This window comes from Budorcas taxicolor, chromosome 4 (genome assembly GCF_023091745.1).
Source record: "Budorcas taxicolor isolate Tak-1 chromosome 4, Takin1.1, whole genome shotgun sequence".
Lineage (NCBI taxonomy): Eukaryota > Metazoa > Chordata > Mammalia > Artiodactyla > Bovidae > Budorcas > Budorcas taxicolor.
In genome coordinates this window covers 50,947,568-50,962,628 of record NC_068913.1, presented here as the reverse complement: position 1 = coordinate 50,962,628, position 15,061 = coordinate 50,947,568, and the positions used below count along the sequence as shown (strand labels likewise).

Sequence of the window (15,061 nt, the reverse complement as noted above, 5' to 3'; positions counted from 1 at the left end):
ATGTTTCCTTGTGGCCTTGAATCTTGCCTGGGAGAATGTGCTGAGTTCATTGAGTAAGCCTCATGGATTCAAAAATTGACTCTCTAACAAGAAGTTTTCCCAACACTGTAGTAGTCTACTTGGGAAGGAAGGAAACTTTAGGCAGCAAGAACATGTTCAGTTTGGCCTCTGTAGTTGATCTGTTCTGTTCCAGATCATGTAGTAAACTAAGGACTGCACGTAGCCCTCAGAACTCAGGGTGAATGTCCGTTCTTAGAAAACCTCCAGAGGGGAGGAAGCAAGAATAATTCCATAAAAGCGGAAAGAGACCAACTGGCTCCCTCTGTTAATGAACTCACTTCTGACTTTCCTTGGTGACTCCCAGAACACATGCTGATAAACCATTCCTTTAGTAACCAATTCCTCAATTCAAAGCTGTCATCACTGTGAAAATCCTTCTTAATTAGAGGAAAGCAGTGCACTTACTTTTCCAAATAATGTCCTAAACTCAGGAATGTCCTGTGTTCCTTGATGTTCTGTCTGTCTCTTCCACACCATGCTTCCTGTCTCTAAATCCACCCACACACAGCCCCTGGCCTACCCTTCCAGTCTCCTGCAAAACTGTATAAAACCCAGAATGTGCTAGTTTGTGAAGCAACACATTTCAGTCAAGTTTTGTTTTTGTCTTTTTTTATTGGAGTATAGTTGATTCACAGTGTCGTGTTAGTGTCTGCTGTAAAATGCATCAGTTATACATATATCCTTTAGTGAAGCTTTTAAAGCAGGTAATTTGATCTTTCTAGGGTGATGGACAAGATAGCTGCCTTATCTTTTGGCATCATTGGTGGGGAAAAAAGAAACCTTAAGAAAGCCTCTAGTCTTGTGATTCTTCAGTATTTTGTAGTGAACCTGTTCGTTTTTAAAATTTATTTATTTGGCTGCACCAAGTCATAGCTGTGGCATGTGGGATCTAGTTCCCTGACTCAGGGATTGAACCCAGGCCCCCTGCATTGAGGGTGAGGAGTCTTAGCCACCGGACCACCAGGAAAGTCCCTGTAGTGATCCTTTTCAAGGCTGTTTTCCCTACAAGGACTTTAAGAATCTCACAGGGGTGATAGAGGCCCTGCCTTCTAAAGCACTTATTCTACTAGAATACGCAGTGCATAGCGGATACTCAGAGTTACACTTTCTGAATTGTTTTGTTACAAGCACTCAAATATCTTCCACCTGACAATATTACTTTGCTCTGCCTCAGACCCATGTTGAATAAACATTGATCGAGTCAAAGAATTTGAGAAACAAAAGATTTTTATGATATAAAAATTAAACTGCCTGGGAGAGGCAGTCTCTAAATCAATCCCAAACATTCCTTAGTTACTTTGGCCAGGGCCAGAGTAAGTGTAAAGTCATGAAGTGGAAAAATGTTTTTTAATGTTTTTGTTTAATGAGCCGAATGACTTTTGGTAGAACAATATAAGTGTAATAATCCATGTCTATTATGTTGACAGCTAGTCTCAACTTTTGAATGTTTTAAAGTAAGATATGATTCGTTTAAATAATGTGACTCAAGCCAGGTTAATGACGTTTTGCCTAGTAGATAAGCTGCTTTAATGAATAAATAAGAGTGCATGCTGAGTAAATGCTACTTGCAAATGTTTAAAAACACTGAAAAATATAAATATCCTGGCAGCATCCTTTGTAATTATTTCATCAGTGTAGTTTAGGACTTTGGTATCTGGCTTGAAGCCCACCACTTTTTTGAAGACCTCTCCTTCCTAGGTTTAAGTCCCCCAGCCTTCCTCTGGTGTGAGAACATGTTACTTCTGCATCTGTATTAGCACTGATTCTGCTTTGTTATAGCTGCTTGTATTTAGAAGATCTTTTTGATCAGGGATTGTGTCTTACTTGTTTTTGCATCTCCTTTTGTCCCCAGCATAGTGATACGTGCTCAGTAAATGAAGAACTGGAATTTATTGTACTCTGAAACCAGAGCATAAGTCAGTAGATATTTTCACCAGTGTATTGAATGATCCCGATGTATTAATTAACCTTTTGTTAATTGCTCTGGCAGTCATAGAGGTTATAGAACACAGCTCCTACTCTTTAAGAAAGTATTCTATTGGGGGTGGGGATTGGTTGAGGGGATGGAAAAGCTACTCTGGATAAAATGTAAATGCTGACTGCTCATCACTGTGAAACCAGTTCTTATTTGTAATCTGAGTTTTGGAGGAGATTTCAGTGCTGAACAGAGGAGTGGTTTTTGTCCTTTAATGTTTTTCTTTTGCTTAACTTCTTAGTAGTAAGGTTGAGATTGCACAGTATTTTCCTTGCTCATCACTGTTTAAATGAGTTTTTCTTCTACTAGTCCTTAATTTCTACATTTATGAGAAATCTGTGTTTTCGAAAAATGATGTTTTAAAAAATTTTTATTTTATTAAAGTATAGTTGATTTACAATGTTGCATTAATTTCTGCTGTACAATATTTTCTTTTATGGGATATTATGGTGTATCCCAGGATACTGAATATAGTTCCCTGGGATACAGTACGACCTTGTTGTTTATCCATTTTATATGTAATAGTTTGCATCTGCTAATCCCAGACTCCCAAGGCATCCCTCCCCTTGCTACCCTCTCCCTTGACAACCACAAATCTGCTCTCTACATCTGAGAACCTGTTTCTGTTTCATAGATAGGTTCATTTGTGTCGTATTTTAGATTCCATGGGTGACGTCATATGATACTTGTCTTTCTGTCTGACCTACTTCACTTAGTATGGGAATCTCTAGGTCTATCCATGTTGCTGCAAATGGGGTTATTTCACTGCTTTTATGGCTGAGTAGTGTTCCACTGTGTGTATATGTGTGTGTGTGTGTGTGTGTGTGTATATATACACACCACATCTGTATTCATTCGTCTGTCAGTAGATACTTAGGTTATTTCCATGTCTTGGCTATTATGAATAGTGCTGCTCTGAGCATAGAGGTGCATGTATCTTTTTGAATTACAGTTTGTCCAAGTATATTCCTAGGAATAGAATTGCTGGATCATGTGGCAGCTCTATTATAATTTGCTGAGGAATCTCCACACTGTTGTCCATACTGGCTGCACCAATTTCCATTCCTACCAACAGTGTAGGAGGGTTGCCTTTTGAGAAATAATCTTGGCCTTTATCTTTTGAGGAAAACATAGGGCTTTATTAGGTTTCTGTTGGTGCCATAACAAATTAGCACCACCACTTAGTGGGCTAAAGCAACATACATTTATGCCCTTACAGTCTGTGTTTCCACCTGAAGGCTCTGGGGAGGCTCTTCCCTGCTCACTTGCACTGTTGGCAGAATTCAGCTCCTCTTGGTTGCAGGATGCAGTTCCCGTTTTCCTGCTGGCTGTCAGCTGAGGGCCATTCCCACCTTCTTGAGGCTGCCCACGTTCCTTGACTCATGACCCCTTTCTTTCACCTTCACAACCAGTGACGATGGGTCAGATCCTCCTCGTGGGACAGCTCTGACCTTCTTCTCTGCTTTTAAGGATTCATGTGATTCGCTTGGGCCCACCTGGGTAACCCAGGGTAATCTCCCATCTCAAGGTCCTTAAGCTTGGTCCCATCAGGAAAGTCTTTTGCACCGCATGAGGTAACATCGCCATAGAATCCAGGGGTGAGGACATGGACATCTTTGGGAGCCATGATTCTGCCTGCCACAGGCCCTGATTTATTCTGTTTTATGTCATTATTCTACCTAACTGGCCCAATGAATTGCATCTGTATCTAGTTGCAGATAAATTGGTGAAGGGAACTTGTATAATTACCAAGGGTATATTTCTATTGGAAATGATTTTTGCTTGAACACGAGAAAGAACAAGACACATAATAAATCTTTGTCTCCACTCTGGTGGAGGTGATATTTGAGCTTCCAGTGAAGGCACAGATGGGATGAGTGTGGCGTGGTTGAGACCCGTTCTGCCCTTGACCGTGTCTGCTCCCGTTCCCCCACTACCCCTCTGGGCTCCCCTTCTGTCTTTTCTGGGCCAGCTCTGTCCTGGTGTCCCCTCAGCTCCTCACTCAGATGAGCACTGTCTTTGCTCTTAGCTCTGGGTGGGCACTTCCTGCATTTTATTTTGCTGTATTGGTCAATTGCTCTTTTTTGTTTATATCACCAATTAGAATGGAAGTTCTTTAGGACAGGGACAATTTTTTTCTCCCCTTTTTCTTTCTCCATTGCATTTTGAGGGAAATAATGGACTTAACAAGGAAGGAAGGATTCATTCAGAAGAGAATTGACAGGCTTTCCCGGTGGTCCAGTGGTTAAGACTCCATGCTTCCATAGCAGGGAGCTCCGGTTTGATCCCTGTTCGGGGAACTAAATCCCACATGCTGCTCAGTGAGCCAAAAAGAGAGAGAGCTGACAATGAACTGAAAGGGGAGAGTATCAACACCAGGAAGCACAGCTGCCAGGGTTAATATTTACTCAGTAAATATTTATTAAAGAGTATGAAGAGTGTGACTCTACTAAAGCCAAGGACGGGCACCGGGAGGAAAAGCAGTTATTTTCAGAGGAGAGGTTATAGAGGCTGCTGGAAGCCAGGTAGAGACACCATGACTTGGTAGAAGAAGAAACAGTGGTAGCGTTTTGTGTTGTGGGCTTTTGTGAAGTGATGAAGGTGGGGCTCTGGGAAGACTGGTTTGGTTGTGTAAAATGATGGACTGGGCAGGGGAGAGAGAGGAGCTGGAGAGGTCAACTTGGGAGGTGAATAGAGTGACAGGTGTGGAACAATGACATAGGGTACTAGGGTAGCCACAGTGACAAGAGGAAATGGCTGAGTCGAAAACCATCTTGAAATAACATGTGTTGTAGTAAGGATAAAGGAAAGGGAAGATTATGTCTCACCTACATCAGAATTTTTTTTTAATTGAAATATAGTTGATTTACAGTATTGTGTTAATTTGTGCTGTATAGCAAAGTGATTGTTATACACACCTACAGTCTTTTACGTTATGGTTTATCATGGGATATTGAATCTAGTTCCCTTTTCTATACAGTAAGACCTTGTTGTTAGTCCATTCATGTAACAGTTTGCATCGACTACTGCAAATCCCCAATCCATCCTACCCCACCCAACCTCCCCTCAGTAACCATACGTCTGTTCAACAACAGAGAGGAATTTTAAATCTGCTGATAGAAATAGCAGAGCTGAAGCTGGATGAGTGTGTGAGGTGACAAATAGTTTGGGACAATATGAATTAGAGGTGACAACTGGACGAATGGAAATGCCCCATGCATGACTGAAGGTGTGCAACCAGGGCAAAGCTCTGAGGAGGTGAGGGCCACCTGCGTGGGGGCAGGTAAGGCACCAAAGGAGTAAGTGTTGAATGGGAGCCACACCTACTGGCGACAAGAGTTCAAGTGTACAGACACAGGCGTGTGGCTGCGGGGCTGGCATGAGGGGAATTCCCTTCACAAGGTCAGGTTCTCAGGAGCTGCTTCTTCTTTAGAATTGTGCTGCAGATAAAAGTACTTCAGGAGGGTGCCCACCTCTCTTTCCTTACCTTCATTAGCTTGTTCTCTAGTGGTGGATAGCATAGGAAGGATTTGTGTGTTTTCTTCTTGGGTGGTTCATGTTTGAGACATTTGTTCCCTCAGTAAACATCTGCTGGAAGGAAGGGATTTTCTTTTGTCCGTATGATGTCATGTCTGATGCCTGAATTTTGGAAAATGGGTGTTGTTGGTTGGATTATGTTGAAAGAGGGTTAGATCCTAACTGGAGCAAGCTTTCTTCCTCTCTGGGAATAGATTTAAAGTAACAATTCCAAATCACATCTTGATTTTAATGAAGTAAAGATGGAGACATGTAATTCAGGTTTTTTTTTTTTCTTTTGTTTTTTTAATTGAAGTATATTTGAGTTACAATGTTTTAAGTGTACTGCAAAATGGTCCATATATATATATATATATATATATATATTCTGTTTCAGATTCTTTTCCATTATAGGCTATTACAAGATAGTGAATATAGTTCCCTGTGATATAGGTTCTTGTTGTTTACCTATTTTATATATAGTAGAGAGTCGGATACAACTGAGCGACTCCACTTTCACTTTTCACTTTCATGCATTGGAGAAGGAAATGACAACCCACTCCAGTGTTCTTGCCTGGAAAATCCCAGGGACCGGGGAGCCTGGTGGGCTGCCGCCTATGGGGTCACGCAGAGTCGGACACAACTGAAGTGACTTAGCAGCAGCAGCAGTGTGTATCTGTCAATCCCAGACTCCTAATTTATCGTTCCCCTCCTCTTTCCCCTTTGGTGAGCATAAGTTTGCTTTCTGTGTAATTCAGTTTTATCTTGTACACAAAATCCTGTTATCAGGGAAAAGGCAGACAAACATAGGCTGAAGACCAAATGAGTATGTTACAGTTGAGGCCTTTATTACCTAAATAATGACCAATAACACAAAAGCACTGTTTCCATTAAATAGTATTTTTCTTTTTTAAATTCAGAACACCTATCTTTCATGCATTTATTTCTTGAACCAGTGTTTGGCTGTGTCTGTATGCTGAGCACTGGGCCAGCTGGGGGATCGGGCAGCATAACTGAGGTAAGTCAGGCACAGTCCAGGCCTTAAGGATTTCCTGTCAACTCAGGGGTTGGGTAGGTCTATCAATAATTGTACAACAAGAAAGAAAGTAATAAATGTCTTAGTACAGAGCACTAAGGCCTGTACAGAGCAATTGAGGCCTCAGAATGCACCATTTGAGAACAGTAGAGGGAGGGAACCAAACAAGCCTTCAGGAAAGGATGATGGTTGAAAAATTAGGAGAATTTGAAGACACAGTGCCTCAAATGTAACGAGCCCTTACTTCACCACCAGCTTAGTTGTTGAAGTGGCAAATATATGGTTTCTCCTGCAAGGAGGTGATGGCGTGAAGGAGAAGGTGGTTCCTTCTATGGGATGGGGAGTGATAGGAAACATGATGTGTGAGCTGAATCTTGAGAGAAGAGTGAGTGGGTCTTTGCTGGGTAAATGAGGGAGCAGGACACTCCAGGCTGCAGGAACAGGAGAAACAAAGGGACAGGGTCATGCGTCCCCCAGCGCCCTGGGGAAACTCAGTCGCTCAGTGAGGTGGGAGAGGTGAGGAGAAGCCAGAAAGGGAGAGAAGGGCAGGGGACAGCGGGGCCTGGCACACTGCCCCAAGGCCATCGTGCCTGGCAGTGTTATGGTTAATGCATCTCAGAAAGGTCATTTGGGCAGCTCTGGGGAAGGTGGAAGTTCTGCTTGAAAGTTGGAAGACTGGCAATAAGGATACCAGTTAGAAGACTTTAACTGCTTTTACCATGAATGAGGGAGGGAAGAAAGGCGTAGCCTAGTCAGTGGGAAGTGGGGAGAGACACCCAAGATGCTAGGAGGAGCTGTCATAGAATTTGGCCCTTGATTGGCTACAAAGAGGGAATCTAGAGGATACCTTCTGATTTCTGGCATGGCTGATGCAGTGGTGGGTGGTGTCTTCTCCCAAGGCAGGGATTGGGTGCTGCCCTCTTGGATCCGTGATTAGCCTCTGGGACCACTGAGTTGGAGCTGTCCTTCTGAAAACTGGGTATTTAGATGTCAGGCCCAGGAAAGGGGTTGTATTTGCCCAAGACATATGTTCTTGCCAATGTAAGAACAAATGTGATAGCTACAGAAACACTGCCACGGCACTATGGAGCAGGGTAGAGCACAGCGGAGAGAAACTGACAGGCCAGGTTACTGAGACCTTTCAGCCTCAGGTGCTGTGCTTGGTTACTCAATTGTGTCCGACTCTTTGTGACCCTATGGACTGTAGCCTGCTAGGCAGCTCTGTCCATGGGGACTCTCCAGGCAAGAATACTGGAGTGGGTTGCCATGCCCTCCTCCAGGGGATCAAACCCAGGTCTCCAGCATTGTAGGCAGATTCTTTACCATCTGAGCACCAGGGAAGCTCAGGAGTTTGGGATTAATTGGTAGGCAATGTTTTTTTCATGTACTTACTTTCAGAATGGAGTAAGAATACCCTCCTGAGTATTTCACCCCATTTACCGTTTAATGGCAAACATGGATCTGCTTCCAGTGGATTCACTGTTGGATGTGGTGAGCACTGCTGACCCTCTCTGCTTCCTTGCCAGTTGCTCTGCAGAGTCAGGCCAGTGCCTGTGCCGACCCCACATGATCGGACGTCAGTGCAGCGAAGTGGAATCTGGCTACTACTTCACCACCTTGGATCACTACATCTATGAAGCAGAAGAAGCCAACTTCGGGCCTGTAAGTAGGGGTGTGTTTGCCAGGTGGGTAAAGCAGAGTGAGGGGCGGGGCAGTAATGTGATATACACGTTTTGGAAAGAGACTAGGTAAGGAGCATCTTATCAGTGAGCATGAAGGAAGGATCAGGACCAGGCCTTCTTGAGAATAGTCCTATTTAAAACTAGGTAAATCCATCACTCAGAAAGACTTCAAAACATGCAGTAATAAGGCTATTGGCATTTTTAAGGGAGTTGGTTTTTTGGTTTGTTTTTTTTTTTCTATTCTCTACTGACACTCCAAAGTTATTGAGCTAGTATAGTTAACATTCAGAGTATATTGTTTCAGTTTTCTATTGCTGTATAGCAGCTGTCCCGAAAGTTAGTGGCTTAAAATACATGTCTGGCGCTTCAGCTGGGGTGGCAGAAAGAGCTGAAGCTTGGCTGAGCACCGTTCTCCAAACAGCTGTCTTGAGCTTTTTCACGGCATGAAGAGTAGTGAGACTTCTTCCATGACATCTGGCTTCCAAGAAGGAGGAAACAGAAACTGCCAGGTCTCTTAAGGTCAGGGCTAAGAAGACCCAAAAGGTCATTTTTTCACATTTTGCTGGTCACAAGTCACAAGGCCAGACCAGATTCGATGGCAGGGGAACATGGTTTTCACCTCTAGATGGTGAAGCCACACACACGTTCATTATAGGTGAGGACAGACTTCATCTTTGGAGGTGACTAATCACAGGTATTATATGTAATCCTGTAAACACACTCAAAGTCACCCTTGAGTTAAGCAACTCACATTGATCCATTCTCAATCTCATTGACCATCAGAATTCACTCATCAGTAGTGAACATTCACGACTGTATCACATTTCCTCATTTGTACCTGGAGCTTGGAAGAAATGCCAATGAGGATGACAGAAATACACCCATAGATACTGGGCTAGCCTTGCAGAAATGCAGAACATACCTGGTCACTCCTAGGCTTGCTCATAACAGCATTTGGGATGTTCTCTTTCCTTCCTTCATGCTCATTCCCCTGGTTGTATCATAGAAGGTATATCCTAAGCCTTAATCCCATCTCCAATGTCTCAAGACTACCTCAATCTAAAAACTAAAAAGAAACCAATTACCTGTTTATATTCCAAAAAATTATAGAATCTACTGGGAAAATGTGGCTGCAAAAAAAATAGGTTTCATATCTACAGGTTTGGACCTTTGGGTGCCTTCAGATTTCTTTGACTGTTAGCATCAAATTCCATTTCAAGTAAAGCATCACTCCTGTCCCCTTGTCCTTAGGGGGTCAGCATAGTGGAACGGCAGTATATCCAGGACCGGATTCCTTCCTGGACTGGAGCGGGCTTTGTCCGAGTGCCTGAAGGGGCATACTTGGAGTTCTTCATCGACAACATACCATATTCTATGGAATATGACATCCTAATTCGCTATGAGCCACAGGTAACCCCTCATTGGACTAATGGGGATTGGGGGATACTGGTAAAAGTTTTTCTTCTAAGGGACACTGTGTCTTTGTGAAATGTGCAGACTGCCTTGGAATAGAGGAAACTCCCTGACTTTCTATCTTCCTCAAGAGTAAAAATATACATTTTTCTTAAATTCAGTTTCACAAACATTTAGTGATCTCTTGTTAAGCACTTAGTCTTGCTTAGAACGGAGGTGGTGATGAGAATGTGCAGGGTCCTCTTTTTGCCCTCATGGCCTGCCCTGCCCGGGGATGGGCACGTGTCCCTAACTGGCCTCAAAGGTGGAAAGTGTAAGAGCAGAGAGACAAGCAGTGCTGCAAGATGCGAGGTTCATACCAGCCCAGGGGCTGCCAGGACATTTCCTAAAGAGTCAGTTGTAGGTCTTAAGATGGAGACAGTTTTGACACATGAGCAGCAGGCAGAGGGGTGGTTGGAGTGTCCTTCCACATAGTAAGGGTGGTTGGAGAGGCTGTTAGGAGAAATGCTGGGATCAGTAAATGAACCTGGAGTCTATATGAACAGGAAGCTTTTGAAGGGTTTTGGGCAGGGGATTGTCATTATCTAAGCTGTGGGTTTGGGTTTTTTTTTTAAATTTTAATCTTCTTAATTTTTGCTTTTAAGTCAGAGAAAGACAGATAATCATATGATACCATTTATATGTGGAATCTAAAATATGGCACAAATGAACTTATTTACACAACAGAAATAGACTCACAGAGAAAACAAATTTATGATTACCAAAGGGGAAAGGGAGGAGGGATAAATTAGGAGTTTTGGATTAACAGAGGCACACTGCTATATATGGAACACTGAAACAATAAGGACCTACCATATAGCACAGGGAGCTATATTCAATATCTTGTAATAACCTGTAACAGAAAAGAATGAAAAAATAGATATGTGTGTATGTATAACTGAATCTCTTTGTTGTATCCCTGAAACTAACACAACATTGTGAATCAACTATACCTTAATAAAAGATCATAATAATAAGGTGTGTTTTAAGGTGGATGGAAAGGGATATTGGGAGAGGCAAGGAGAGCTGTGGGAGGCTGTTTCAGTGTCCAGGTGAGAAGAGATTTGGGCTGAAACTGGAGTAACAGCCAAGAGCATGGTAACAGGGAAGGGAAATGCAAGCAAGTGCTTCCCATTTAAACTTGGCGAAAGACAGGTGGCTGGAGACTTCCATACAGGCAGCAGCAGGCCAGCGAGCCGTCCTTCTGATCCTCTGCTTCTTACTCTAGCTCCCCGACCACTGGGAGAAAGCTGTCATCATGGTGCAGCGGCCCGGCCAGATTCCAGCCAGCAGCCGGTGTGGAAACACTGTTCCCGATGATGACAACCAGGTGGTGTCCCTGTCACCTGGCTCTAGGTCAGTGTGGCAGCGGTTTGCAGCTCAGTAGAACCAACATGCAAATTAATTATTTTGCTGGTGTCTCACCTTGTGAGTTGTACAGTAACCATTTCAGAGCCAAAACCAGACAGACTATTCCTTCCTTTGGGATCTACGGGGAGCTTTAATAGATTGGATGCTTAAAGGTTGACCTTTGGTTGTTATTTTTCTTTTCTGTTTTTGGGGCAGGTACGTGGTCCTGCCCCGCCCCGTGTGCTTCGAGAAAGGTGTGAACTACACGGTGCGGTTAGAACTGCCGCAGTACACCTCCTCAGACAGCGGTGTGGACAGCCCCTACACCCTGATTGATTCCGTAAGTGGAGGTCATTTCCAATGCGAGCAGGGAGGACTGGGCGGACACTGTGCATCTGCTTCCTAGGGGGCTTTGTGGAGGATCATGCTGAGAGGTGAGGCAGAGTCTTTCCTGCCTCCAAGGTTACTTTGCTTGTAACTCCACCCTCTGGAAGACTCTACTCAAGCTGATCCTTCCTGAAAATAGGAAGTGTCTGAACAATGACATTTCAAAACCCATCAAACTATGTAAGGGGTATCTGTACTTTTTCTGGCAAGAATGTTTTAAGAATGAGAAGATTTCCACTTGACGCCATGAGTCTGGGTTTTTTATTTCTTTCTCTTTTCAAGAGTCAAAGAAGCACTTGGGGTTTTTTGGTGTTGATTTGCATTAATTGGTGACCCCAGACAGCCATCTAAGAACAGTGTGTTCTGGTTTCTTCCTAGCTTGTTCTCATGCCATTCTGTAAGTCACTGGACATCTTCACTGTGGGAGGCTCAGGAGATGGGGTGATCACCAACAGCGCCTGGGAAACCTTTCAGAGATACCGATGTCTAGAGAACAGCAGGAGCGTTGTGAAGACGCCGATGACTGATGTTTGCAGAAACATCATCTTTAGCATTTCTGCCCTGTTGCACCAGACAGGCCTGGGTAGGTATCACTGCTGCTGCTTCTGCCCCTTCTTTCTCAAAAGTTCCAAGCACACTTGGCATCATGAGATACATTGGCAGGCGTGTCCGATAGTTCTGTGTTAGGCATACAGCACAAAGGAAATAGTGTCTCAACTGCAGCTTATGTTTGTTTTTTTAAGAGTGTGTTAGTGATAAAGCACCTCTTGACAGTGGACTCAGTCATCAAGAAATACACAAAGAATAGGAGACAAGGGAAAGGTCCCTGAGACTTGCCATATGCAGGGCAGGAAGTTGGAATGAAATCAGAGGAGCATCCCATAACTGAAATTGATGTTTTGCTCTTAAAAGGTCACTGGCCTTTTGTTGAAGATCCTATGATATTTGAGCTTTGAAGGCAAAGAGAGAAAACATTAGTGACCTCCTTCCTAGAAAACCTTCTTTTATCTGTCAGCTTGCTCCTGCTGCTTCCCTCACACCCCTCTGAGGGAAGATAAATGCTTTAAATGGGAATTCTGAATGAGCTGAGATACCCACGAGGGGTCAGGGAAGAATCCGAGCAAAAGAACGGGCCAGAACTGGGTGGGATGTGCTGGGCTTATCGCCGTGGCAGGCGTGGCTGCCCTGGGTCACGGGCTCTTGCCTGTCTTCTCTGCAGCTTGTGAGTGCGACCCTCAGGGCTCCTTAAGTTCCGTCTGTGACCCCAACGGAGGCCAGTGTCAGTGCCGGCCGAACGTGGTGGGAAGAAGGTGTGACAGATGTGCTCCTGGCACCTTTGGCTTTGGGCCCAGCGGATGCAAACGTAAGTTGACCAGAAGAACTGTAACATACTCATTCACATCATAAGTCATGCAGCTTCAGAAGGCGTGCTGCACTCTGGAAATTGATCACAGAGGCCCATGAGTGTTCTACACTGAAAGGAGGGGGCCAGCCTGTATAAGAGATGTATTTGCATTTAACCAGTTTCTCAGCGTGGTCCCTTGGTTGCCTATTTCTTCAGCTTGTGAGTGCCATCTGCAAGGATCTGTCAATGCTTTCTGCGACCCCATCACTGGCCAGTGCCACTGCTTCCAGGGGGTGTACACGAGGCAATGTGACCGGTGCTTACCCGGGTTCTGGGGCTTTCCAAGTTGCCAGCCCTGCCAGTGCAACGGCCACGCTGATGACTGCGACTCAGTGACAGGGGAGTGCTTGAGCTGCCAGGACTACACCACAGGGCATAACTGTGAGAGGTATGTGCCGCCTCTTGAAAGGAAAGAACAAGGTTGTTTTCGACTGAGCAAACAGCATCTTAGACAAACCACAGAACGAATCTCTACCAGGCTCCAGGTTGCTCATTCATTTCTAATCCCCTTGGTATTTTCTAGGAACTCATTCATTTATCTAGCACAGATTCAGTTTACACTTTCTGTGTGCCAGGCATTGTTTGAGGGCAGGGGGAGATACAACAGAGAACAAAACTGGCAGGAATCTGCCCTCTTGAAGAGTCCTTCCAGGCTGTACAGCAATCATCTCTCTGGCTCGGCCGATTCTGGCCTAGGGTGAGAGTTGTGAAATGTTAATTCCTAATTTGGGTCAAAGGAGAAACCAAATCCAAACGGGGATTAGCCACTTTAATGGCTTTGTTGATCGCAACGTTTTATGCAGCTAGCGTTTCCAGGAGCCCATGTGAAATGTGCACAAGTAGATGTGTTCCCCAGTTAGCAGATGTTAATTGAACAATTATTATGGATGTAGTGCAGTGCACCAGGGACAGGAAGAATGGGACATAGAATATGCCTCTAATCACATTACAGCCCAGCTCAGTAGGTAAGAAACAGTCTATGAGAAAATTACATCCTGACTTACATCATTCATTACTAATTTAAAAAGGCAGACATGCTCTTAGAATCTGCTGTTTTGGGAATACTAGTCTCCACCTTTCAAATCAATAAACCTCTGCTGATATCCACACTCTATGGGACTTTTGTTTTTAGAAAAATATTCAGCAAATGCTTCAGTTAGTGCAAAAGTTGCTCATCAGATGAAAGAAGTTTTTAGTGAAAATTGAATATGTGATTACAGCATGAGGATGTGCAAGGCAGCAAATACATGGCTCTTGGTTGTATGCTGGATGCTATTCAAGAATTTGGAGAGTTCAGTGACTACTGCTTAGAGTAGAAGTCAAGTGTTTCCAACCACAAGATTCTGCTGTAGAAAGATAGGAGGCAGTTAGACAAGATTGAAAGGAACAAATTAATGTAATGGTGTCATTTTTTGTTCTCTGCATTTGATTTTTCATTACCATTGTTTCAGTGGACATGGAGAATAAATTCAAGACAGACAGATGAGAAAATCAGATGAAAAGGGTGAAGAAGGTGGGGAACACTGGTCAGCAGAGGTGGCTGTCCACAAGGCCGATGTGAAATCATATTTCTAAAGCGTTCTGAATGCTTGCAGGAGAACTCAAAAGGGTGTAGGAGGAGGAAGGGTTTTCAGCCCTAGTTTGATGACAGAATTTCACTGAAGTATTTCAGATGCCGCTATTTAGTTTGAGCTGGTTTCCCATTCTATTCCTCTTCTCGAGATGATCAACTCCAGTCCTGTGATTTTAAGAAGCTCTGGACTCAGATTACTGCCAAGGGGGTTAGAGAAGGAGGAGGCAGGAAGTGAACACTCAGTTTCTATCATGATGTGTTTGGACGTATTGCACCTAGAAAAGCCTTACAGGAAATTTTCTCAAACCGTTGCACAGAATTGCTTCATTCCTGTTGATTTTCCAGAATGTAATTGGGACATATGTTCTTGTATTGTGTCTGTGTCTAATTAAATAGAAGGTTAATGCCCTCTGAACAACTTTCCCCTTCTATTTTTTCATCCTTCCCCACTCCCCATTTAAAATAATCCTCTGCCTCAAAAGGAGAAAAAAGAAAAACAAACTGAATTAGAAGTTCCAGGCCCAATTCTGCTCCTGACCTGCTCTATCTTGGGTGATTTAGCTCACCTCTCTGAGTATCCAGCTTTAAGATAGAAGGATAACTAAGTTGGATTAGTTGATATCCA

The 15,061-nt window shown here is 43.7% G+C and overlaps 1 protein-coding gene across 1 annotated transcript in view; it reads left to right on the top strand.

Moving 5' to 3' along the window:
• LAMB1 (laminin subunit beta 1) overlaps nt 1-15,061 on the top strand; it is a 76,055-nt gene that overhangs the window by 30,081 nt on the left and 30,913 nt on the right. Inside the window, exons 13-19 of the mRNA XM_052638472.1 lie at nt 8,114-8,249; nt 9,521-9,679; nt 10,950-11,077; nt 11,288-11,411; nt 11,837-12,041; nt 12,678-12,821; nt 13,020-13,251. Of these exons, the coding sequence (XP_052494432.1) occupies nt 8,114-8,249; nt 9,521-9,679; nt 10,950-11,077; nt 11,288-11,411; nt 11,837-12,041; nt 12,678-12,821; nt 13,020-13,251 (1,128 nt within the window). The remainder of the gene's footprint in view (nt 1-8,113; nt 8,250-9,520; nt 9,680-10,949; nt 11,078-11,287; nt 11,412-11,836; nt 12,042-12,677; nt 12,822-13,019; nt 13,252-15,061) is intronic.